The sequence below is a fragment of the Phyllostomus hastatus genome, unplaced genomic scaffold, assembly GCF_019186645.2.
Source record: "Phyllostomus hastatus isolate PE091 unplaced genomic scaffold, TTU_PhHast_1.1 phas_scaffold_114, whole genome shotgun sequence".
In the NCBI taxonomy this organism is placed as follows: Eukaryota; Metazoa; Chordata; class Mammalia; order Chiroptera; family Phyllostomidae; genus Phyllostomus; species Phyllostomus hastatus.
This window is the reverse complement of record NW_025334006.1, coordinates 13,582,186-13,605,950: the sequence shown is the minus strand read 5'-3', so window position 1 is coordinate 13,605,950 and position 23,765 is coordinate 13,582,186. Positions and strand designations below refer to the sequence as shown.

General features: G+C 39.5%; 1 protein-coding gene across 1 annotated transcript; it reads right to left on the bottom strand.

The window, feature by feature from the left end:
- Positions 1 to 680: 680 nt before the first annotated feature.
- Positions 681 to 17,515, bottom strand: GPR37 (G protein-coupled receptor 37). The gene is made up of 2 exons (XM_045855521.1): positions 15,775 to 17,515; positions 681 to 2,002 (listed from the first exon to the last, which is right to left on the bottom strand). Exons 1-2 carry the CDS (start codon positions 16,813 to 16,815, stop codon positions 1,184 to 1,186), a joined length of 1,860 nt encoding a protein of 619 aa, XP_045711477.1. The 5' UTR covers positions 16,816 to 17,515; the 3' UTR covers positions 681 to 1,183.
- Between the last annotated feature and the right edge of the window lie 6,250 nt (positions 17,516 to 23,765).

Genomic DNA, 23,765 nt, shown 5'->3' with positions numbered 1-23,765 from the left:
GTGTGTCCCACATGGCAGGCACCCTACACAACTGCTCCAACTTCAGCTCCTTAAGGAGCTCAAATTATTCCAATGGAGAGGGTTTTTTTTTTTGCTGGAAGTTTATGGAATATAAATTTAAAGGTAGCATTTGAATATTCAAGTGTTCTAATGAAGATATATAAATAGTTTATTATTCCACCGCTGTACTTTCAATCTACTTAAGGAAATTAAATCACACAGATTTAATCAAGTTCATCTTTTAAAAAGAGAAAAATTAGAATTCAAAGTGCTCCACACAAGATTCACAGTGCGTCACAGGTCGGTGTTCAGAGGAAATCAGGGGACAAGTGTGTTGTTTTTCAGTCCTTGGTTCTGCTCTTCGTCCCTTACAGGAAAACCTGTGGCTCTACGTGCTAGTTCAGAGGTAAATTTTAAAAAGATGAGATAGTTTCTTCCTACTCTGCTGTCTATTTGCTCATATTTTATAAATATTTGGAAGTAGTTTTACATCTCTACCTGAATATTAAAAATACAATCTGTTTTAACACAGTATAGTTTTATGAGTCATGCATATGAAATAGTACTATTAAGAAAACTTTATAACACAGTGATTACCTGCCTCAAAGAAAATAAAATTATAAAATAATAAGGCCAATTTTAAATTGTGCATAGAACCAGTAATTGTGTATTTAAGGCAATTAAATGATTTATTGAAAATTGATTAAAAGTAGATTGACAGTGACATTAAAGAATAAAGTGTAATTTATTTGGTGCTACTTTGTGAAATTTTTTATCTACAAATCATCTCGTGATACTATATACAATATACTTTCAATCACAACTCAAACATAAAATAACCTACAAAGTCACATGGCTATAATCAATATACAGTGATTACATTTTAAAAAGAAAGACAGTTAGCAATTAATTAAGGTGCAGTAACTTTTTCCAAATAAAATATTAGCACCATACTAGATAAAAATGATCTAAAACTATTGGCTTCCTCATACTTCTTAAATAACTAAATATAAACATCTTTTCAAAGCACAAATATTAATTTGCAAAATCAGTCCTATAGTAGTTAATATTTCTCTTTCTTTTTTCTGCATTTATTTCCCAGTAAGGAAAAGTATGAAGTAAAAACTTTCACAGGGTATGAAAATCAAACAACAAAAAAAAATCTAACCAAACCAAATGTCCTTCAGCAATGAGTTCCAACAGAAGCAAAAGTGGACATTTCACGGCGTATGGTGCTAAACGGTGAGAGTTCCAGCTCCGTGGTGTATTCATTGTCATTGTCATCACTGGTCACTGTCGACGACTTCTGAATGCACTCCTCGCAGCAACAGCAGCAGCACTCCATGAAGGCCCGACTGAAGGGTTTGCACAGGCAGAACAGGAGGACCGGCGTGACACAGGACTTAAAGAACAACAGGAACTGGCTGATGATATTGAGAAGGTCCACTGTCTGCTGGGAAACCCCTGTAGCCATGTAGGCAGTAACAATGTTGCAGATATTTTCAGGAATAATGCAAAAGCCATATAAAATGGTCAAAGCCACAACTGTGCAGTTCATCTGGCTCTCTAGCTGGATCTGCCGCTTATTCCCTCGGCTACAAGCTTTCTCTGCTTTCCGGATTTTCCTTGCGGTCACTAAGGAGCAGGTGATGGTGAAAAGTGTGGGCAAACAGAAGTAACAGCCAAAATACCACCAGAGCCTCGCACTGTCGTAGGTGAGGGCTAAAACATAGATGGTGTCCGGCAGATCAGGAGAGATCTTGATAACGCAGCGCTCCGCAGGAGCTCGGCCGCTGAAGCCCAAATCCTCCTTGCTCAGCTGGCGAAGAACAACTTCCGGAAGAGCCAAGAGCAGAGCGCCAACCCATATGACAGCAAGTTTGGCAGTTGTAGAAGAACAGTTTTCGATCATCTCGTAGTACATTTGTACATTGGTGGCAGCTCGGAAGCGGTCTATACACAGAGCACATAAGGTGAAGGTCGTGACTCCAAGAGAAGCAACCTGTGGGAGGAACACAGAATATGGGTGATCGCACCTGTGGGTGGTAGCAGAAAAAAAATCAAACACTGAAGCAATCAATATAGACTGGCAAGTGAGAGAGACAGAGAAAGAGAGAGAGGTAATTTCTTGGAATAATAAGGCATGGTAATTTTAGAGCTGAAAGGATCCATGAAGATCATTTAGTCCAATACCATTTTATGATAGAGAAAAACACAGAGACCCCAAGAATTTCAGTCGCCATGAAAATGCCTGCCAGTGGATGACCTAAATAAGGAGTAAGGACAATTGAGTGTATCCTGTTTTCATCAGTGAAAGGACGGCCATATTTTCCAGTGTGAGGGTCAACGGCATGCCTTACACAGAGCAAACATTCAGGAGCTTATTATTTCCAATGAACTAGATGAGTAGAGATCTCTTCCAATTTCTCCTAAATGCAAATAAAACTGTTTCCATATTATCTTTCATATAACTATGAAAAACAAGAAAGGAAAATTCTCCAGAGGTCAAAATCAAGGAGAGCACAAATTCCAAACAGGTCAGTGACAACCCCCCCGCCATCGAGCCCCCACCTCCAGCCCATGGGGCATGGTTGCCTTAGGGGCATCTGCTAGTCCTGATGAGATGTCCAAGTCAGTTTAGTTAGAAGGAGGGGGACACAGGTACACAGAGGAAGGAAACAAATCTGCAGTCACCGTGAGTGGGGTTTAGGTCAAAGATCCTTTATTAATGTGGAAATCCCCATATAGTGATATCTTTATGGGCATAAAGAGAAAAAAAGTTATCAAGCAAGATAGTGGAGAAACTTGTCTGGATTTTAGCCTTTGAATCTGGGTGAACTGGGGAATTGAGAGGGAAGGGAAAATTCTAACCAGGAGCCTGAATGTATGTTGAACTAGAGCCAGAAATCATACCATCTATGTGGTTCAGAGAAACCCAAAATGTAACTTAAAGTTGTCCCAGGCACCACACAAGGGAACACAAAACCTCTCTGGAAGGAGGCACTTTAAAACTGGGCCTTAAAGAAATTGCACAGATAAAATTCCAGGAATACGAATTCAAAATTAAAAATCACAATATGCAAGGAGCAATCCACCACTATGAGATCATACACCAGAAGAAACGAGTTACAGAATCAGATATAAGTACAGTTACCATAAAATAAATATAATCATCAAGTTTAAAGAAATATGAGATAATGAGGGAATATCAAAGAAAATAGAATATGAAAAAAAGTGAAAATATGCCCAAAAAAGGAACCAAATAGAATGTCTAAATACTCCCTCCATAGGAAGACCTCAGATCTAAAAACTGATGCTAATGACAGACAGCGCTGTATTCAAAGAGGAATTACTCTTACACACATATGGTCCAGACAGCTCAATAAATCAAATCGGAAGTTACAAACCCAAAACACGTATCTTTTTTCACACAGAGGTTTTTCCAGGAATATTAATGCATGCTCCTAAGGTAAACATACTGTCATTCAATAATCTATGCATAAAATATTTATTGCACATCATACATACACTCTAATAGGGTACATAAACATGCATTCAACACAGACACACATGTGCTGATAATGACTCTATGCACAGTACTCTGCTAGATACTGGAGGTATAGAAAAGAGTAGGAGGCAGTTTTTTCACTCAGAAGTGGGAAGATGGTTCTTAGTGACCATCTGGGAACCTCAAATTTACTCAACTAATTTGGGGGAAATGGGAGTGATTTAATGTTTAATAAATGTGGCCATTGTGTATATATTTAAGCAAGGACAATGAACAGAAGGTAAAAAAATCATGAGGATTAAGACAAAACAGGAGGCTAAAAGAAAACTCCCTATGTGGACAGGATGCTTTGGGGTGCATCCCAGGCACCTAAGTATAGGCACTCACTTTTCCCTCTGCTAGTGTAAATATTTAAGTACAGCTCTAGGTTATGCCTTGGCAAAGTGACAAGGAGAAAATGTTGACAAAAGGAAAACCATTTGTTATAACAATTTTAGCACTCAAAACATGAGTTGTTTATGTTCTACATTCAAGCTGTCACTCTACCCAGAACAATGGCAACTTGCCCTGTGGATTTATTTTTTGAGAGAAAATAAGTTTATTTTTTTAAACAAATTATCCAACTTAAACCCATCAGATAATTACTTCAACCCAGTCTCAGCTACAGGCAAGTTCTAATGGTAGTAACTGTTATAAGAAAATTCCATCTAAATCCTTATTTTTTTTTAATTTTGTCACTCCAGTTAAGTTTAGAAAAATGTTGTCTGCCTGCATGATCATCTGTTGTGCTGCATTTTGATGAAAAGCTTGCAGCTTTTTGTAAATGGTTATGCCTATTTTTTTGTATCAAAAGCATTTTTAACCTGTAAAGTTCTAATTTTCTCCCAGAATTCTTCACTGTTATACATCTCCCATAATTTTTTGCAGATTTCTGATAGCTGCCCACTGTTATCCAAATTAAGAAAAGAGAAGATCTACAGGATTATGTTGTCAAGCATGCATCAAATTTCCCCTGACTCAGACTCAAAGAATAATTCAGTAGTTCTTTCCCGAACACTTTCTGTATGTAGCTGCTTGTTCAGCAAGAAATCTTCATGGGGTTTCCTCATCTTTCTCGGAAAGGTTGTTTCTTATTCCAGAGGGAAAAAAACCATCCATGACTTCCAGATAACCTGTGTTTGTGATGACCAGGTGGCGGAAGTCCTGGCTTGGAGAGGGAGCCTGGCTTCCAATTGCACATGGAATGCTGGGCAGGAGAGAAGTCCTGGGCTCTCCCGCAGCGCCAGTACCCAGCAGGCCTTGTGGATTCTGAGAGTTCCAGCATCAAATAGTCTCTCCTCTTCTTAGGCAATACATGTTAGTCAGTGTCTACTACTTTTAATATGGAAAATAAGGACATGGTATCCACGCCCTGACTTTTCTACTATTATTGGAGACAATCTGAAAATGAGATATACTGAGAAGTTTAACTGTATGAAAAAATAGCACTAACAAAGATCTAGGTCAGTGCAGAACAAGAGGTCATGACTGAGTTTATAACCACAATTTTTACTTAACAATATCTTCAGGAAGTTTTAAATAAACACTAGTTAATATGAGAAATATCAATTTAATATGACTTCTACTAAGTCTTCTATTAAGAAAAGAGTCATATTTACATTTACGTTTTGAAAATTAACAAGTTGCTCACCTTGATGGAAATTTATTTTGCACCTATGCTGAAAACTCAGAATAATTCTTAAAATCGTCCCAAGATCATATTATGTTCTGTAATGTCAGTAATTGCCACATTTTTGAATGGAAATCTGAGAAGGACTTGGCATTTTCTGAAAGTCTATGTCAAACAGTATTGTGTGAAAATTGCAGTATTCTATTTTAGAGATTTTTGAAACTTTACATTCAAATTTTAGTTTTTGAAATATTTTGATTAATTTTTCTATAAGAATGTAAAACAAAACAAAAAATTCTCAAATTGTCAGATACACACACGTCCTCAGCAAGGCTTTCTGTACAGTCTTCACTAAGGCAAGTCTTTGTGTGTGTTTCCCTGTCACTATGGATCCTGAGTCAGCCGACAAACACAGAGCTACAAGGTTTATGCTGTGCACTCTTTCTAAATTACGAGTTATACTTCTATTAGACGGATAGCTTGATGATATAAAAATGCTAGTGCTCTAAGGAGAGGCCATCTCTCAGAGGCTCAAAACATTAATTTTCTTGCTAGTTTTCTATCATTACTTACAAAGAACACACCAGGGATAGCATCTTCTCCCCAATTAATCTCTCTGATTTAAAATTTGAAATCTACAGATTTAAAATCTGGACCAATTATCACAAGCGCTAGCTAGCATTTGCATACCTAACCACAAGTCAGTTGCAAAACATCTCTTGAGACGGAATAGTAATTGAATGTGGGAGGGGTGGACATGTATTAAGATGGGTGTGTTGGACTGCCACTCCTTGGATGTGATAAACTGTGCTGCACATTCACTCTTAATTAGAAGATATTCACGGCTTCGAAAAGCAAAACAGGGTTTCCTAGGTTCTGTATGTTTCATCTCACACGATAACAAAAGCGGGGGCATATTTTAAGCCATCAAGATTTACATGTGCTCCAACTTTTTTGCTCAGCAACTCTTCTGCACTATATTTTATTTGAAGAAGCTGAGTTCTTCAGCCATATCCCTAAAAGCTTTAGTCCTGAGTCAGAACCTCAGACATGTCTGATCTGTAATCCTCTTGATGATTCATGGATTGAGGGAACCTTCCCAATTTTCTTAGACTAATTTCAGGAAGCTCCTGCACACAGGTTCCTGTTTTCAAACTGTACTTCTCTCTGATACTATTCTCTGCCATCCACATCCAGCTGAAAGAGGGTGAACTGTCCAGGAAGGGAGCTACAGAGAGAGTTTTAAAGGAGCCTCTAAAAAAAATGAAAAAATAAAATGCTATTCTAAATGCAAAGAGAGCTTACAACGCAGTTGCCACAGCAACCGCAGCCCCATGCCAGTCTTAGGCGTCTACTCACTGCTGCTGTTACTGCCTGCACTGTTCTTACTACAGAGAGTTTTCTGCAAATTCTCCTCTGCATTTCGTTTTGGGATGTGCGAGAACCAGAAAGGTGCAAAGTCCCTGTGCAGTGCTTTCCCAAATCATTTACAGAAAGCTTTAAACATCTGTAAAGAATGAACTGTATACCTCAAAAATTAATTGATAAAAATCATTGGATAATGGATGATGTGCTAATTTCTGCTTACTCTGATATGAAATACATCCATGTAATTAAAATTGCTAAATGTTGGGGTAACATGAAAAGATTTCTGTCACAATTTTTAAATATACTTGTTTACATACAGCTCATTAGAAATTCTACCAAGATGAATGGTGCAATTATATGCAATTATAAAACTGTATCATGAATGCTGGATCTTCTGCATTTAATGACCATAGCTCATTGTTAAAATTCAATATCACTATAAAATATGCTCTTGGGAGTAAAGCTGTTAAGCATTAGCTTAGATGTTAGTTCTTTGAAGCAACATCCTGAGAGATGAAATGAGTAAGATGCAATCTCTTATTAATTAAACTGCAATGGGAGGAATAATTAACATCCACAAAAGCAGAACTGTAAACACTTTTAACAGACAAGGCTATTAATTTTGAGACTCAACATCAGAGGAGAGCTGGAAGTAGAAATATTTAACTATTGGGGAAATTAAGATATCAAGCATTTTGAGGGGACTGGCATCAAACTACAAAATCAAGAGTATCAGAAGAAATGACTCTAAAATCGTTCTTGCAAACAGGAGCGCTCTGCTCTTTGTTTCCTAGAGTCACACGAGTAAAGCTCCTTCCGTCCTGCCCAGTCAGCACCCGAGCAAGGAGGCTTCTGGTGGCTGCAGCCACTTACAGCATTGCTCCAAAACACCGACGGGCACAGGGAAAACTCTGGACCTGAGCCCTCGGGTGGGATAGCAGCAGCTCCAGTGCCAAGCGTCCACCCCACTGGAGAAGTCTCTAACGCAAGACAAACCACATCACGCGAAAACTGGGGCCACCATATTCACTTTGCAGTACCTTAAATCCCTGTTCATTCCAAATAACACGAAGAAAGAGCATACGGATACTTTATGAAAAGCAGTCACCTGTGAAGATCCTGTGTTAGCTATTGCTCCATTTCTCAGGCAGAAGCTTACTGCAGACAAGAAGGCATCATGAATGAGAGGAAGCTAGGAAACAGACGACACAGGTCACATAAGGTCCCCCTCTCAACTAAGTAAAGACTATCTTTTACTAAAACTTCTCATAGAAATCAATGATGACCCTGATGGGGGAAAAAAAGACCAATGTATGTTCAAGCAAAACATATGAAACTAAATCTACATGTTTTAACTACAGCAAAGCGACAGGAATATACTGATTTTTATAAAACAGGAAAATGTCTAACCAAAGTCATGATAACTGTTCTTTAGCCTAACGTGTTTTATCTCAAAAAGATGTTTAAGTGCATTTATTTCTGTCCTGTCCTTTGTTTACAAGTAACCAAACAAGGGCATTATTGTTAAGAAAACCCATTCATTTGGGCCATGAATGATTATCTATTATGAGTCTGTGGTTACAGGCCTAACAATTAAGAAAATAGCAGGAGGAGCACCGGGTAGAGCTTTCCTTTGAAAACTCTAAATGGCTTGAGCTTGTCTGCCCTTGGCTTCCTCCTGCATATTCCATAACCCTATTCCTTTCAGCACTTCAGGGCATCTTCCTCAGGAAGAGACACTTCTTTGAGCAGTCTTGGGGAAGGCATGTTTATCAGAGCCACTGTTTATCAGACGGACGTGAACGAGATGGCCTGTATAAAAGACTTCATTTCAGGATGCGTGCAAATCATGATGCTCCAGCAGTGACACACTTTTACTGGTGTTTCCAAACCAGAACAGAGTCAGTGGGAGAGGTGTGCCTCACGCCTCAAGCATGCACCTATCTCCAAACTGATGGAGCTCTTCCCCGGCCACTCTTCCACAGTTGGAGGGAAGCTTCTCACCTTTGGCAGTATCACTGAGCTTTAATCTCATACACCCACATGTCATAAACGTCCATTTATTTTAATTGTGCCCAACCTATTTCATCTATACATGGTTCCCAATGTCATGGGGAAAAATATTTTGAAGGCATTAACTCTGGTTATGGCCTCATTGTCTACCCTCCTCTCTGTTGCACAAGCTTGATAACATGCCCTTAATTATTATAAAAACAACTGAGCCTGTTTAAAAGGCAATATAGCAGCCCCATATTTGTCTTGACTCTATAAATCTTTCTTTACCTTTATATTCTCACCTTGACATAAGGTTTCCTACCAATGGTGACTTCTGACTTTTGTAACAGTGTATTTATTTCTTTTAGTAGAAAAACAATTATTAACATCATTTGTCCTAAGATGGAAAAGCCACCTATTGGAATCAACACATCTTAAGAAAGTTATGTATTCCATAATCACTGTCAATAATTAGAAATTCATTTCAAAACACTGTATTTCCCCCAAGCCACAGTCCAGTTTTCAAGCTTAATATCATTATGATGTTTCTAATCAACCTTCAAGTTACTTAGACTTTCTGGTTTTTTACCTCAGGATTCTAATGAATTTCCAAAGAATAGTAAAAAATGGTTACCTCTTTTCCCTGTGCCTAAGGACACTGATTTGCATGATGGCCAACCCACATGAAAACAAAGTTAGAGTTGGCCTCTTCCATGTGTGCTTGGGTAATTATGATTTGAATGATACTGAGACACCACATTTAAAGACAAAATTTCTTTGTAAATTTCCTTGGTAGTCTGTTAAGGAAGTAGTGTTCTTTCTCATTCAGTCCTCTAGCAAAAGGCAAATATCTCTAAATCTCACATCTTGCTGTGAATTAGTTAATAGGATGTTTTTCCTGTACAGGAGAGGTCTGACCCAAGGAGAAGACAGTAAAGGAAAGTAGAAGGAAAGGCAGAAGGTAGAGAATGACGAGGAGGGAGTAAAAACAGTGGCCCTAAGTACAGTCCTATAGGCGTAATGAAAATGACTCATTCCAGGCAGGGATCAAATCAATGACCTTGGCCTTGTTAATGCTATGTGTGCTGATAAATGACACTGGAAACTATCATAAATTCACACACAAAATATTCTGTCTCAGAAATAAGCCCAGCACTGTGATTACATCCTGTGTTTCCTGGACAGTATCTATACCCACTTTGCAAATGGAAAGACCCCCGTATTTGAGGTTGCCGCAATCCTTTTCTCCACTCCACCTTGAAACTTTGGATGACATCATCTCTTCTGGCACTAAGAATATCATTCTAATTAGGATACTTAAGAGTTAGTCTTGGCAACAATGTTGAGTTAGTTATGATATGTTGGCAGGTCGATTCTTGGGAAGTAAAATGGCAGGAGGGACCCTGGGGATGGGAGCAGAAGTGCAGTGCCAGAGACAAACCTCATGGCATAGAATCCCATCCATCCACCTCCCCACAGCCCACATGCCAGACACAGATCCCTGTGCATCCAGTGTGACACTGCTGAATCTGGCTGCAGCACACAGGAAGGGCTATTAAAGGGGAAACATTCTATCAAGGTCCAGGCTGCGTAAGAGCAACGGACAAGGTAGACCCACACCTACTCAGCCTTGGGTAGACATATATGCTCAGGTCTATTTTGTTTCTGCAGATATATTTGGTTCCTTTTCACTGTTGAAGGATGCTTTGTTGACACAACCAGATACCTTGGCAGCTCTCAGAAACTCAGGGTAAGTCCTCACTCTTTGTGCTTAAGAAAGTATTACAATTCTTGGAAAAGCATTCCTGTGCTTCCCTTCACCCTACTCAATAGTAGGGTCTACAGTACCTCTCTTGTTAGCCTTTCTTCCTAAGTTCCCTAAGGTCAAATTGAACGATAGGTATGTCATTGAGATTTTCAGAAGGAAGGGACTCAATTTAATGTACTCTTATTACAGTGCTACATCAGCCAGTCATTCAAGTAAAATTTTAAAATCTGATTTAATTAATGTCACTATGATTTTTAATAAGGACAAATAATTCCAACTCAGAGATGGTTATCTCAGTGTTATATTCTAAATAATAATTAAATATTTAAGAATATTTAGAATAATTCTATTTTCTAAATGAAATGTCTAGGACTCTCCTATCTATGCAATTATTTAGCCAATTATTCTTATGAGCCTCCTATCTCAGGAAAGATTGAGAAAACAAGAATGGAAGAATTAAGATTTTCATAGTTGTAACTTTTCACCACAGACCTAGGCTGTATGGCATTTATGAAAATGAACTGTAAAAATATCATTCAAAAAGAATGAGGGAGCACAGTTTTTTATTTGAATTGTTCTATCTTTGGTCATAACCAAGTGCAATTGTGAGCTGACCCATTCCAGGGCCATTTCTGAACTTTCATAAAGTTTAAATCTTTTTTAAACCTTGTTTAAATCTTTATTATAGTATTCACCACATGGTAAAACATTACTTTCTTATAAACGTTAGTAGCAGTAACTCATCTATGTGCTCATCCTGGACATTTTTTCAGCTCTTCCATTCCCTCTTCCACTCCTGTCCACTCCTAACATAGTGTCTATCATAGAAAAAAAAACAATAAATGTTTGATGAATGGATGTATAGTGAATAAGTGAATGAATGATGACATATATGGAAAAGGTTTATAGGAAATGAATTATTCAAACTGTTCTTTCATCAGCTGTTAGGTGCAGCTATTTTATATGTAATCCCTAAAAGCTGAGTGTCAACTAATATTTCTAGAAGAGAAGTAAAGAAAAATCACATTCCTGTTTATAACTCATTGTCAAGCTTTAGAAAGGATGGCATTCTTAATATAGTCAATAGTTAAGAAAATTATTTCAATTGCACATTTGAATGTCATAAAGCTTTTATTTCTTGCGCGGGACCCAAATTCAGTAAACTTCACCATACACTGTTCATCATGAAGTTATAAAAAAGAGCATACTCTGTAGCTTTTTTCCCTTTCTGCAGGAGTTATCAGCTAAATATTTTCATTTGCATGGGAATGCAGAAAATGAGTACAAAGGGATTAATGGGAAGTCATAAAATATTTGTTAAGTACTATTCACACACACTGAGTCTATTTTCCCTGAGAATATTATTAAGTAACTTTCAAATTGCTCATAAAACTGTATGTTTCCACTTAAAAGTCCATTAGAATACCTAATGGCTACTCCACCACTCAGGCAAATTTACCATCTGCCATGATAGATGTGCTATCATTTGAATGTTGAGATTCTAGGCACATCTGTGTAGAATCCCATACCTGTGTGGTACTATCATCTTCAGCTTCCAAAATCATCCTTTCTTACCCGTCAGTGAGAACTATAATCTAAAGCAATGAAAGGGCCATTTGTTTCATCCAGTTTAAAACCAGTATTTCTAAAGCCGCTGGAAAATCTGGCTCTTTTCATCACAAGAGATTCCAGACGTTTCACAAATCTTCCTTAGTCCTGAGGCCCTGGTGAGATGCATTCTCTTTATTCATTTTTCACCTTCATCTATGAATCTTGTATCCCAGTGAAATAAAATTTTAAAGAATACAGTTGGAAATGGGATTATCTTAGAATTATTTGATGTCTTCTGCCCCTACCTCACGCCATGAAGGTGTGCATTCTTTAAACTAAGAAAGAGTCTACATAATTCAAAGTCTCCAGCTAAGATCCAAACAGATATTTAGCTGTGGATCTGGATCAGATGATACATTGACTCTGGTTGGCTTACACCAAATAATGAGCAAAGAGCCCTTTCAGTTGCTACATTCAATGCTTGAATTATTTGGCTTTAACCTTTTTTAGATCCTTAAGGGAATGGTGTGATAGGGAAGTCCTCTGCCATTCTCCTGCTGTAACCCACAGCCAGACCTCCATTCCATCTATCTCTCTCTCTCTCTGCCCCCTGGCTCCCTGGTTCCCTCTCTCTCCCTCCCTCCCCCACCCTCTCTCTATTGCTTTGAGTATAGTTTTTCTCTGTGACTATCTCATAAACCAGTCTAAAATAATGTATCTGTTAGGATGGCTACCACCCATCCATATTTCCTTCTCTCCTACTCCCCTTTTTTACCACTCTATCTCCCTTTGGTCCTTATGGGACTTATCACTAGGCCACAAAGGCATCATAATCCTGGAATAAGTTATCAACTACAACAGTTCCTAGTGTATTTCTGTTCGAATCAATATTAAATATGATTTAAACAATCTCCCTCTCTGGTGAGAAATCCTGGAAGCCGGGTGCTCTCGTCAGGCCTTATGACAACAAGTTAAAATAAAGAGTGGAGTGCCAACTGCAAAGATCTGTAATTTGTGCTAAAGAAATGTCTCCTGTTTTTCTATGCACACCCACCTCTCCCCAAAATTCCACTACCCCTGTAGGATTATGCTAATACGTTGTAGAAAATAAATCTGGCCGATAAGGAAAAGAAGGCAAAAGAGAAGATGGGGGAGAAAATTTGTAAAGATCAGTAAAAATAAATTGTGGTTACTATGGAAAACAGTGTGGAGATTTCTGAAAAAAATTCAAAATAGAACTACCATATGATCTAGCAATTCCACTTCGGAGAAATTCGCTAAAGAACACAAAGGCACTAACCTGAAAAAGATGTGTGTACCTTCATATTTACTGTGGCATTAATTACAATAGCCAAGATACAGAAACAACCTAAGTATCTACTACCAGATGAATGAATAAAGAAGGTGTGGTACATATACACAAATGGAATATTGTTCAGCCATGAAAAAGAATAAAATCTTGCCATTTGCAACAACATGGATGGGTCTTGAGGGCATTATGCTAAGTGAAATAAGTCAGATAGAAAGACAAATACTGTATAATCTCACTTATATGAGGATTCTAAAAAATAAAAACAAAAAAAAACCCCAAAACACAAACCAAGTTCATAAATACAGAGAACTGGTTTGATGGTTGCCAGAAGCAGGACAAGGGGGTGGGGTGAAAAAGATGGTTGTAGGGGGTCAAAAGGTTCCAACTTCCAGTTACAAAACAAACGAGTCACAAATGTAATGTACAACATGGTGAAAATAGGTAATATTAATGTATCACATATTTGAAAGCTGCCAAGAAAGTAGATCTTAAAAGTTCTCATCATAAGAAAAAAAGGCTTAACTATGTAAGGTAAGAGATATTAACTAAACTTACTGTGGTGGCCATCTCACAATGTATACAAACATCGAATCATTATGTTGTACACCTGAAATTAATATAATGTTATATGTCAATTATACCTCAACAAAAATAAAAAATAAAAATTGTGGATAAAATTTTTAAATAACTCAAAAATATTAAAAATAAAAATACTGGAAAAAGCAAAACACATAACAAGACCAGAGAATTAAATTAGAAGATGAAATACAAATGAAAGTACAGTATACATTTTAAAAAATGCTTAGAATTAGAAAATGAAAATTAAAACCCATACATAATAAATATGGTCACAACTCACACGTCTCATTAAACTAACCAAATTTTTTCTATTTTTTCCTGAGTTTGGATGGGATTCCTTTCAAGTGTTTTTTAAGAATTTTGGTAAATTGTTTTCTTTCCCGAGCTTTTTTTTCTGTCTTCGTTATTCTTTTTTCCCCTAATGATAACGGTTTCTACATGACCAGTACATTTAAGATAAGTCAATACATTCCTCTGGCATTGGGGTAAGTCTCCTGTTCACTTTACGGTTTACTTTCGTCTCTTTATATGTCAATTTCTTCTGCATCATTCAAACAATCAGACATTTTAAGTTGAAATTGACCTAGAAAAGGCATATGGTCAACACATATTCTCTAATATAAATTCAACAACCTGCTCAGCAATTCAAAATTGAACGGCCTACCAAATAAATTAGATATTTCAAAGCTACTTGGGGCTTGGCAACAAGAGAAATCCTGGATCCTGGTAAAGTAGCAACAGCTGATTCAGGAAGCATGGAATGATTCTGCATCTGATCCCTGCCAGGTTAACAGAGGGTCTTATTTACTGTCTCTTGCCTTGGTCCTTCTAAGTAGGTACTGTTTTCTGTTTATTTATCCCCTAGCTTTAAGCCCTGCAACAATGTTGAACATAGTGTCACTGGCCCTGGTGCCAGACAGGATCAGGAGCTCAGGAATATTTACAGTTTCCCTTCTTCTGCTTCCATAAATGAAATAGGCACTATGAATGGAGGTAATCAAGGGCCAGCTGGCTAAAAACACAACTGGCAACAAAGCACTTGGGCTCCTTCCAAGAACTGGTGTTTAAAGAGAGGCCATTTAAAGAGCAAATTCCAACTCCCATAATAACGGTGCAGGACACTAGCTTTAGGATAAAACAGTCAAGTTTTACTCAGAAAGATTTTTGTTTCTTAAAGTTAGAATCTATTACTTGCTCCTAGTCAAGAAATTTTCTAGTCTTAGTGTTAATTCCTTATACCCTCACGAATGGCAAACATACATACTTTGAGAATATTAAATACATTCTGTGTCCTGTTGGCCAAAGTGTCATTTTTGCTTGAGCTCATTCATACAAAATAAATAAAATTGTTAAGAAATTGAGAAGGAAACTGAAAACATGAGAATTTAGATGGGACACAGGGCAGACAGCCAAAGACACAAACTAATTTAGGAGGTTATTAATATATCTTGAGGCCAACTGACAAAGAAAGGCAGATTCCTTTATTAAATAAAATACTACTCCTATTTTGATATTTTTTTTAAAAAATGCAATAATTTTTTCAGGGGGAAAAATCATGTTGGAGCCTAGAAATGTAGTAGAGAAAGGACAAGTTATTTTCTTGTTGGTTCTGATAATGACAACTGTGCACTGGCCATTTATTAAGTCTAGAATCTCTGCTAGGTGCCAAGTCAGAAATATATGCGATACCGTATTCAGAGAGATAAATTTTAAATCTAAATAACTCTACACATGAGATCATAAGTATTGCACAATCTGGGAGCAGATGAGTTTGAAGGTGAGTGAACAAAGTTACCCTTCTCAAATAGAAAGATAGATAGATAGATAGATAGATAGATAGATAATGGACAAACAGATAGATGCATAAATAATGGGCACGAGAAATAAAGGAAGGACCCAGAGAAAAAAGTGAAAGGATTTAAAGGTGTTCAGCAGCCAGGTAGGTGCGTGGAGCAGCAGCTCTGGTGCTATACATCCTGGAAACGAGGAAGACCAGTAGCTTGAGACCCCCTGCCTGGCATTACCTCGATGTAGGGCACGATCTTGCAGGAGAAGTCCTCCAGCAGCCACTTCTTCGTCAGCTCGTGAAAGATGACGAGTGGAAGGCAAAAGAAGATGATGAGAAAGTCCCAGAAGGCCAGGTTGGCCAAGAGGGAGTTGGAGATGCTCCGCATGTAGTAGTTATGACACACTATGCACATCACCGCCAGGTTACCAATGATGCCAGTTCCGAAGATCACCACCGACAAACACATGACCGCATAGGCTCCGTACGACTCCTGGGTCAGCGGGTAGAAGGGGTTCTTCAGTCGCAAGCGCCGGTTCGTGCTGTTTCCCCGGCGGGGGTCCCCGCGTTCGTGGACCTCTTCACCTGAGGACCCATTGTGGGCCAGCGCCCTTCCGGGGGGTGCAATCATCCGCCCTTCGTGCCCCAATGGTCCACTGACAGTCTTGGGTAGGGGGTCGTGGTGGGAACCTTGGTGTTTCCCGGTTCTCCTTGGCCAGTAATAAAGGTCGCTGGCTCCGGGTTCCGTCTTCACACTCGGCTCCTGGCTGCGCCCAGAAATGCCAGCGCCTCTCGGACCCTTCTCCTTTTCCTCTGAGGTCTGAAGGAAGAGTTGGAGAGCCGAGGGGTTCCCTCTCCCCAAAGTTCCAGGGGGCTCCTGATCCCGGGCAACTTTCCACCTCCAGGCGCCCGGCGGCCTGGCTGGAGGTCCCGAGGGCTCCGTTGCCGACGCCTCCGCCCATCTGCCAGCACCTGGGTCACCAGCCCGGGCCGCGGGTAGGTCCCACGAGGACGTCTCACGTACCGCTGTTTCCTGCTTCCCCTCCCCGGGCTCACGCATTAGCAGAAGGTCTTCTCCTTCAGAATTACCCGGTCCCCAAGCGTCCCTGCTGCGAAGCTGGTTCAGTGCAGAAGAACACCTTTTCCCCAGACAAGTTTTGTTCCTGGGCGCAGGGGCGGACCCGAGGGCAGCGGAGACCCAAACCTTGAGCAGAAGCAGGAGCAGAAGCAGGAGCAGCAGCCGCGAGGTGCGGGTGAAAGGCGCGCCCAGGGCCCGCATGGCTCCGTGAGGGCGCACCCGGCAGCCGCGGCTCCTGTTTAGGACCGACACCTGCTGCCTAAGTTACTGCTGAGAGTTGGACACATGTCACTTACCCCCGCCCCGGCAGCGGGGGACGGGAGATTACGGGGAGGTTGGGGGATGGGTCCTGGGGTCACAACCCTCCCGCTCTACCATCCACTGGCGTCCTGTGCATTTCTCAGCCAAAACCAACCCCAGCACTGCGTATCCCCAAGGTTCGGAGAGAGTCTCTCTGCTCCCGGTGGCTGACCTTGAAAAGTTGCAACCAACACCTGACTGTTGATTAAATGTTGCGACTGGGAGAAGCCCGGACGAAGCCCCACGCTCCTCCCTGCCTTTGGGTGATTGCCTTCTTGGTAACAGTTGCCCTGCCTATTTACATCCTTCCGATACCGCTTTATCCAGTAGCGAGCCGAGGTGAACTAAGGGGAAAGAAGTTCCCCTCCTGATGACTAAGTAGCTGCAAGCCCGTTCCCGGTTCGCCGGAAACAGGTTGCAAAGCAGCCAGATGCAGCGCAGATGCGCCCTGGAAACTCTTGCCCCGCTAAACCCAGCGACTTGCGAGGCTACGGCTGGCGAGGAGAAGCGGGGTTCGAAACCCGCAGTTACTGACAAAGTTGCTTCTCCTGCTTGAAGTTGACAGGGGGCGGCGCGGGCTGCTGGGCGGCGTGTCCGGGCCTCGCAGAAATCGGTGGTGGGGGTGGGGAGGGCGGGCACTGCTCCTCCGCGGACGGTGCGGGCGGCCACAGGAGCTCGTTGTTGCGACCGCGGGCGCAGCCCGGGCGGAGAGTGTGGTGCCTGGAACCGCCGCGGGCGAGGCGGTGCACGGCCGAGAAGGGGGAGGTGGCCTGGCCTCTCCCCGCCGTTCCAGCCGCTGCGCGCGCGGCGGCCACGCGGAGCGCTCAGCTCCCTGCCTTCTCCCTTTCCTCCTCCTCCTCCTCCGACAGATGCAGGTTTTGGGGGCGATTGGGTCCCCTGGTGGTTTACGACTCAATAATCCCACACACGTCTCATTCAAGGCCTTTGTAGCGGCTTTCACTCCTAGGAGCTGGAAGCAGTAAAGGGAAAAGGGCGGAGGCGCGGATCCGGCGCTGCTCAAGGCTAGAGATGGGCGGGACACCTCAATTCCCCAGTTGTCGGAACCCGCCGGACCGGTCCGGAGTTGAAAAAAGGAAAGACCCTGTGGATCGCTACCCGTCCACTGCGGCCAGTGCGCATGCTCAGGCCTTGGGGCCCCAGCAGTGGCGAAGTGAGGCGGTCACCTCCTTAGGTATTCCAGGAGAGAAAGGAAGCTCGGAGGTTTCAGTCTCAGAGAAGGAGCAGGTTAGAGAACGGGAGGCAGAGTGAGGATGCTCAGTATCCACCATTACCTCTAACGCTGAGTTAGGAAGCGCCCTGCCAGGGATTACTTACAACCCTTCAAAGCACAATGAAAGTAGCTTTGTTTGATGAAGGAGCGGGAAATGATAGATAGGGAAAAATGAACTTGAACGAAATTCTCAGCATGGCTGACCTTGACTTTCCAGGCTCTATGATAAACCCCACACTCTAGCCATAGCTGTGAGGGTGTGGTTTTTGAAGTAGACAAATATCATACAAGCTGAATAAGGGAGGGAATGTAATAATGAAAGAAATACACACATTTTGAAATGGGGGAAGCAACATCTAGAGAGATGGTATGAAATACAATGAAAAATATGTTCATAGAATAATGGTCCTCCAAAAGATGTCCATATCCTACCTCCTAATACCCATGAAAATGGCAAAAGGGCCTTTGCAGACGTCGTTGTTAAAAGATTTTGAGGTGGGCGAGTATCATGCATGCTCCAGGTGGGTCCTTGAATTCACAGGGAAAGGCGGAAAGTTAAACTGAAGTAGAGCTATGAGCCAAGTAATGCCGGCAATCCACAGACATTGGAAAAGGCCTTGCTTGCTCCTGTTAGACTTCTGACCTCCAGAACTGTAAAATAGTAGGTTTGTGTTGTTTTAACCCACTAGGTTTGTGGTAATTTGTTGCAGCAACAATAGTAAACTAATATACTAATTAATCTGAAAATGTAGACAAGAACAATTTTATAGAAAAACACGAACTACCAAAAATAGCTCAAGAAGGGGTTTTTTAGAAACCTAAGAACTGTTATATTAAAGAAATCAAATCATTCATCATGATCCCCTTACAAGAAAGCGCTAGGCCATAACAAATCCAAAGGAATAAATACACCTATACAAAATGTTTGATAGTTTCCCAGTTCATTTCATGAAGTCAGAATAACCTTAATATCAAAATCAGATAACGATAGAAAAAGAAAAATAGGCTTATTTACTTATACATTAAGTTATTCATTTATATCCACTAATTGATTATATCATATGCATTAATTCAGTAAACAAATATTCTGTTCAAATGATGTAGGGTAGTTTAATGAACAAATAAAGGTCTGCTCTCTCTGAATTTATTTTCTCTTGGGGGAAATTGGCAATAAACAGTTAAACAAATAAATATATAATGGCAGATGATGAGTGCTATGGAAAAAAGAATGGAGGGTAAGGTAATACAGTAATTAATGGGGAAAGGCTGTCCCTTTGTAAAGATGGTAGTGAAAGCTTTTATAATACAGTGGGGGTTTTCTTAGTACTTACACACTTATATCCAATAATCCCAAAGAAAAGCCTGACAAATCGAATCTAACACCTCCTGTTTTTTTTCAATATAGCATATACTAGGGCTTATCCCAGGAATGCCAGGATACCTTAACATTTGGAACATTTTGATAATAATCTATGAAATTGAGATTATTCAATAATCTATGAAATGGAAGAATAAGATATATTTTTGAAGGACAAAAATGTATCTTAACAGATGCAGGAGAAACATTTGGTTAAATTCAATCATCATTCATTTTTAAAATGGGTAGCAAACTATAAATAAAGAAGTTTCCTTAATATAATAAATGTTAACTAATAAAATACAGCAAGCAATGTGCAAATATCAAAAATATCAGAGCACAACATGGAGTACCTCTTCTATAATCAGTGCTGTACTGAAAGTACTTAACGATAAAGTAAGACAAGAATAAGATATGAATGTAGAGAAATAAAACTGGTGCCATTTGTAGATGAGCTAGACCTACGTACAAAACCTAAAGAGGATTAAGCTTGTACAGTTACCAGTTGTTCCTCACCAGATATCAAGGCTGATAGCTACAGAAATAAGAACAGTATTATGTTGGCATAGGGATGGCCAAATTGACCACTGAAATAGGACAGAAAATAAGGAATTGTGCATAAACTTACATGGGAATTTAATATAACAAGGAATCTGCCCTTACAAATGGTAAGAATGGTTGGACTAGAGTAAAAAGAGCATAAAAATAGTACTGAAAAAAATTGCACTGAAAAAGTTGACAATCCATATAAGGGAAAATAAAATTATATTTCTTTCTTCATACTTTGTATTTAAAAATGTGTCAGATTAAAGACCCTTATATAAAACCTAAGTATTTAAAACTTTGAGAAGGAATTTTAAGAAAATATTTATCTCAGAGTAAGAAATATTTGATAACTAAGACTCAAGAAGCAAAAGTATAACAAAGAATGATAAGCGTGTCTACCTTGAAATTTTACATTTCCAAACAAAAAGGACATCAACGGCAAACTTAAAATCAAGCCACAAGTTGGAACAGACTGTAGGATGGGAGTAGTGAGGTCTGAAGCCAGCTCCTCAGGAGAGGAAGCCCAGTTCAAACCAGTCTTTCAAAGATATGAAACAATGTTACAGTGCAGTTTACAGCTGCCTGCTGGAACAAAATAAGCACCCAAAGCACTTGCTTGGACCCGAGTTATTGTTATGTAAGTGATCATAACAAAACAATATCATGCATATTAATTTGTGTGCAGATTGATGAAAGTCCTGAGGTGGTTTGCCAAGGGGCTCCCCCAGCAGCACCCCAGTTTGCTCTGGGACTGAGAGGGGCAGGTATCAGGGGCACACGCAAGTATGCTGTAATCCTTGAGGTTCTTTACCACCATTTTATCATTTTCTCTCCAATAAACCACATTCCACAGAGATGTTGGAATTTACGTTTTGTCCCACAGAAAAAAGGAGTGGTATCTACTATCTACAAAAACATGTATAAATTGATAAGGACAAAAGAGACTACTTGGGGAAAAAATGGACAAAGGACAGGATCAGCAATTTCACAAAAGAGGAAATTCAAATGGCCAATAAAACTGTGGAAAGATGCTCAGTCTCAATAATTAGGGAACTACAAATTACCATAATAATTCAATGTCACTTCACCTCCGTTAGACAGGCAAGACTTAAAGAGAATGACAATATCCAACTGATTAAGAGGATGGGAAGAAATGAGAGCTCTGTATCCTGCTCTTGGAGGAGAGGGTAATTTGTCAACACTCAAAAAGTTGATAGTATTTACACCTTCTGAAACCTGAAATAATATGCCTAAATATGAACTCTTAGGAGCTCTTGTAGGTGGGCATAAGAAAATCTCTATACTTGATTTTAAAAATAAGAAGAATGCCCTGAGCAGTATAGCTCAGTGTGTTGGGAGTCCTCCTGCAAACTGATAGGTCACTCATTGGATTCCTGGTCAGAGCTCATGCCTGAGTTGCTGGCCAGGTTTCTGGTTGGTGGTGTGTGTGAGAGGCAGCCCATCAATGTTTCTCTCCCTCTCTTTCTCCCTCCCTTCCCCTCTCTCTAAAAATAAATAAATAAGGTATTTTTTGTAAGTTCTTTCCAAGTTAATTTATAAATTTAATGCAATCCCAATAAAAATAACAAGCCATCTTTTAAAAAGAATAAAAGGAATGGAAAGAATGCAAATGTCAATCGAAATAGGAATAGAAAAAAAATTATTGTATATTCATAGAAAGGGCAAACTAGATTTACATGTATCAACAAGGCTGAATCACAGAAATGGAAATGGAAAAAAGTAAGATTCAATGTCTTATGTACACTATACTACCATTTGTGTAACTCTTAGAAAGCACACAAAACAATAAAATAAATTATATATTTCCTACAAGTAAAAATAAATGGATGGGAAACATACACATCAACTTCAGAATATTAGTGCCCCTGAGGAATAGAGGGATGGAAATGGAATGGGAGGAAGCTGTAACTAGTATTTCATTTCTTAAACTAAAAATTCAGGAGGAGGTAATCTGGCTTAATTGTGGAAAAACACAACCAAAAACAAAAAATGGCAAAATAGAACTAAGCATATTGCCTCCCCTTTTATCTTATTAGTTTGAAATTTGGGTCAGACATGTAAGCCATTTTTATATTCTTTTTACTCTAGAGCCCATGACCATGTCACAAATTTCCACCTCTATCCGGAAGGAACTGCAAGCTCAACAGGGAAAATTCCCCATATCCTTCCCAGAAACTCCATTGTAACTGACACATGCCTGGCCTGAATTGGACATCATTCTCAACGTGGTCACCTGCAGAACTGAAGTCCTAACTTGGAGAATGGTTTAGGAGGATCCCAGAGGTGGAGCCATCTATGCCTGTCTGAGATGACACCTCGTTACTCACAAGCAGTCCCCTCCTTAACCTGAACAATGATGGCTTCCTACTTCCATGCTCTAGCACCTTAAAACAAGACTTAGTAACCTTGAATGAAACCACAGAGAACTTCAGCCACTTTATTAATAGCAGCCTGGGACAATGTCAATCATCTATCTTTTGGGAAACGCAATGCTCTTATCTGTAAAACAAAGATACTCATATACAGGCTCTGCTCTGACCATGCGAATTGAATTGTTATTATAACCAGCCACATATGAAGACTTCATAAGTGTATAACACTTGTCGTTGCTGTTTTCTTGCTATTAAGAAAATTTAAATGCTGTCAAGATCATATAAGCCTTGAAGGAGATCATGCTTGATGAATTAGTCTAAAGTAATAAGTTTATTTTTTAAGACAATTTAGAAAGCATTCATTGCAAAAAGAAAAACAGGTATCTTCCAATTTTTCCCCAAGTTTATCTCATCTGTTACTATGTTTTTGTAAATGAAAATTGTCACAGCTCATCTAGTTTTGTAGGCTCTACTTTAGAAATATGCATCAAAAATATGTTGACTAATCATTGTCTGGTTTACATCGGAGGTCATTTAATCTCTGTACAAAAACTGATTTGAACAAGGATTTTTCTGTGTCAGCATTCCACAGGGTTTATAATATATAATATTGATTTTTATATAGAAAACAGAACATGTAAATTATTACCTGTCTTGTCATTTCTATACAATCTATTAACTTCGTTTAGTGTTGGGTGTGCTGAAATAAGGCCTATTACAAAATAAGAGAAATAATTATTTTAAGTTTTAAGATGCATCACTGAATAGGAAAAGTGCTACTCAGCACTTGGTTCACTTCTCAAGTAATTTGCCTTTCCTTTTGGCTTCAGAGAATTTTAAAGGACCATTTCGCTAAAAGAAATTCCAACCTATAACCAATAGGCTATTATTTTCTGAGATTCAAAATATGTCTTTTTTACAGTTTGTGGTTGCAAAGTTTCTCTGTTCCTAAGTTACTAATTGTCACTTTGGAAGCCTCATATTGACTACCCTTTCCCTTTGCCGTGTGTAACAGCCACATTAGAATTAATGGGGAAAATGGTACTGTTAGGGATAAATCTCTAATATGATTATCTCTCTCTCTCAAAATCCAAATATCAATATGTAACTATGTAAGATTTAATATGAAAGAACAATGATTAAAATAGTCCTTTATTTATGACAGAAAACGAAAGGTGTCTGTAGGGCTGCATAAAACATGTCTGCACCACTATGCCGTATGACATAGCAAGGTCTTTTTCCTTTTTTTAATTGGAAAGAAACTTGAATGCAAAAGGGGGTAAAATTAAAGATGAATTAACACACATATGACACTCATTGTAAC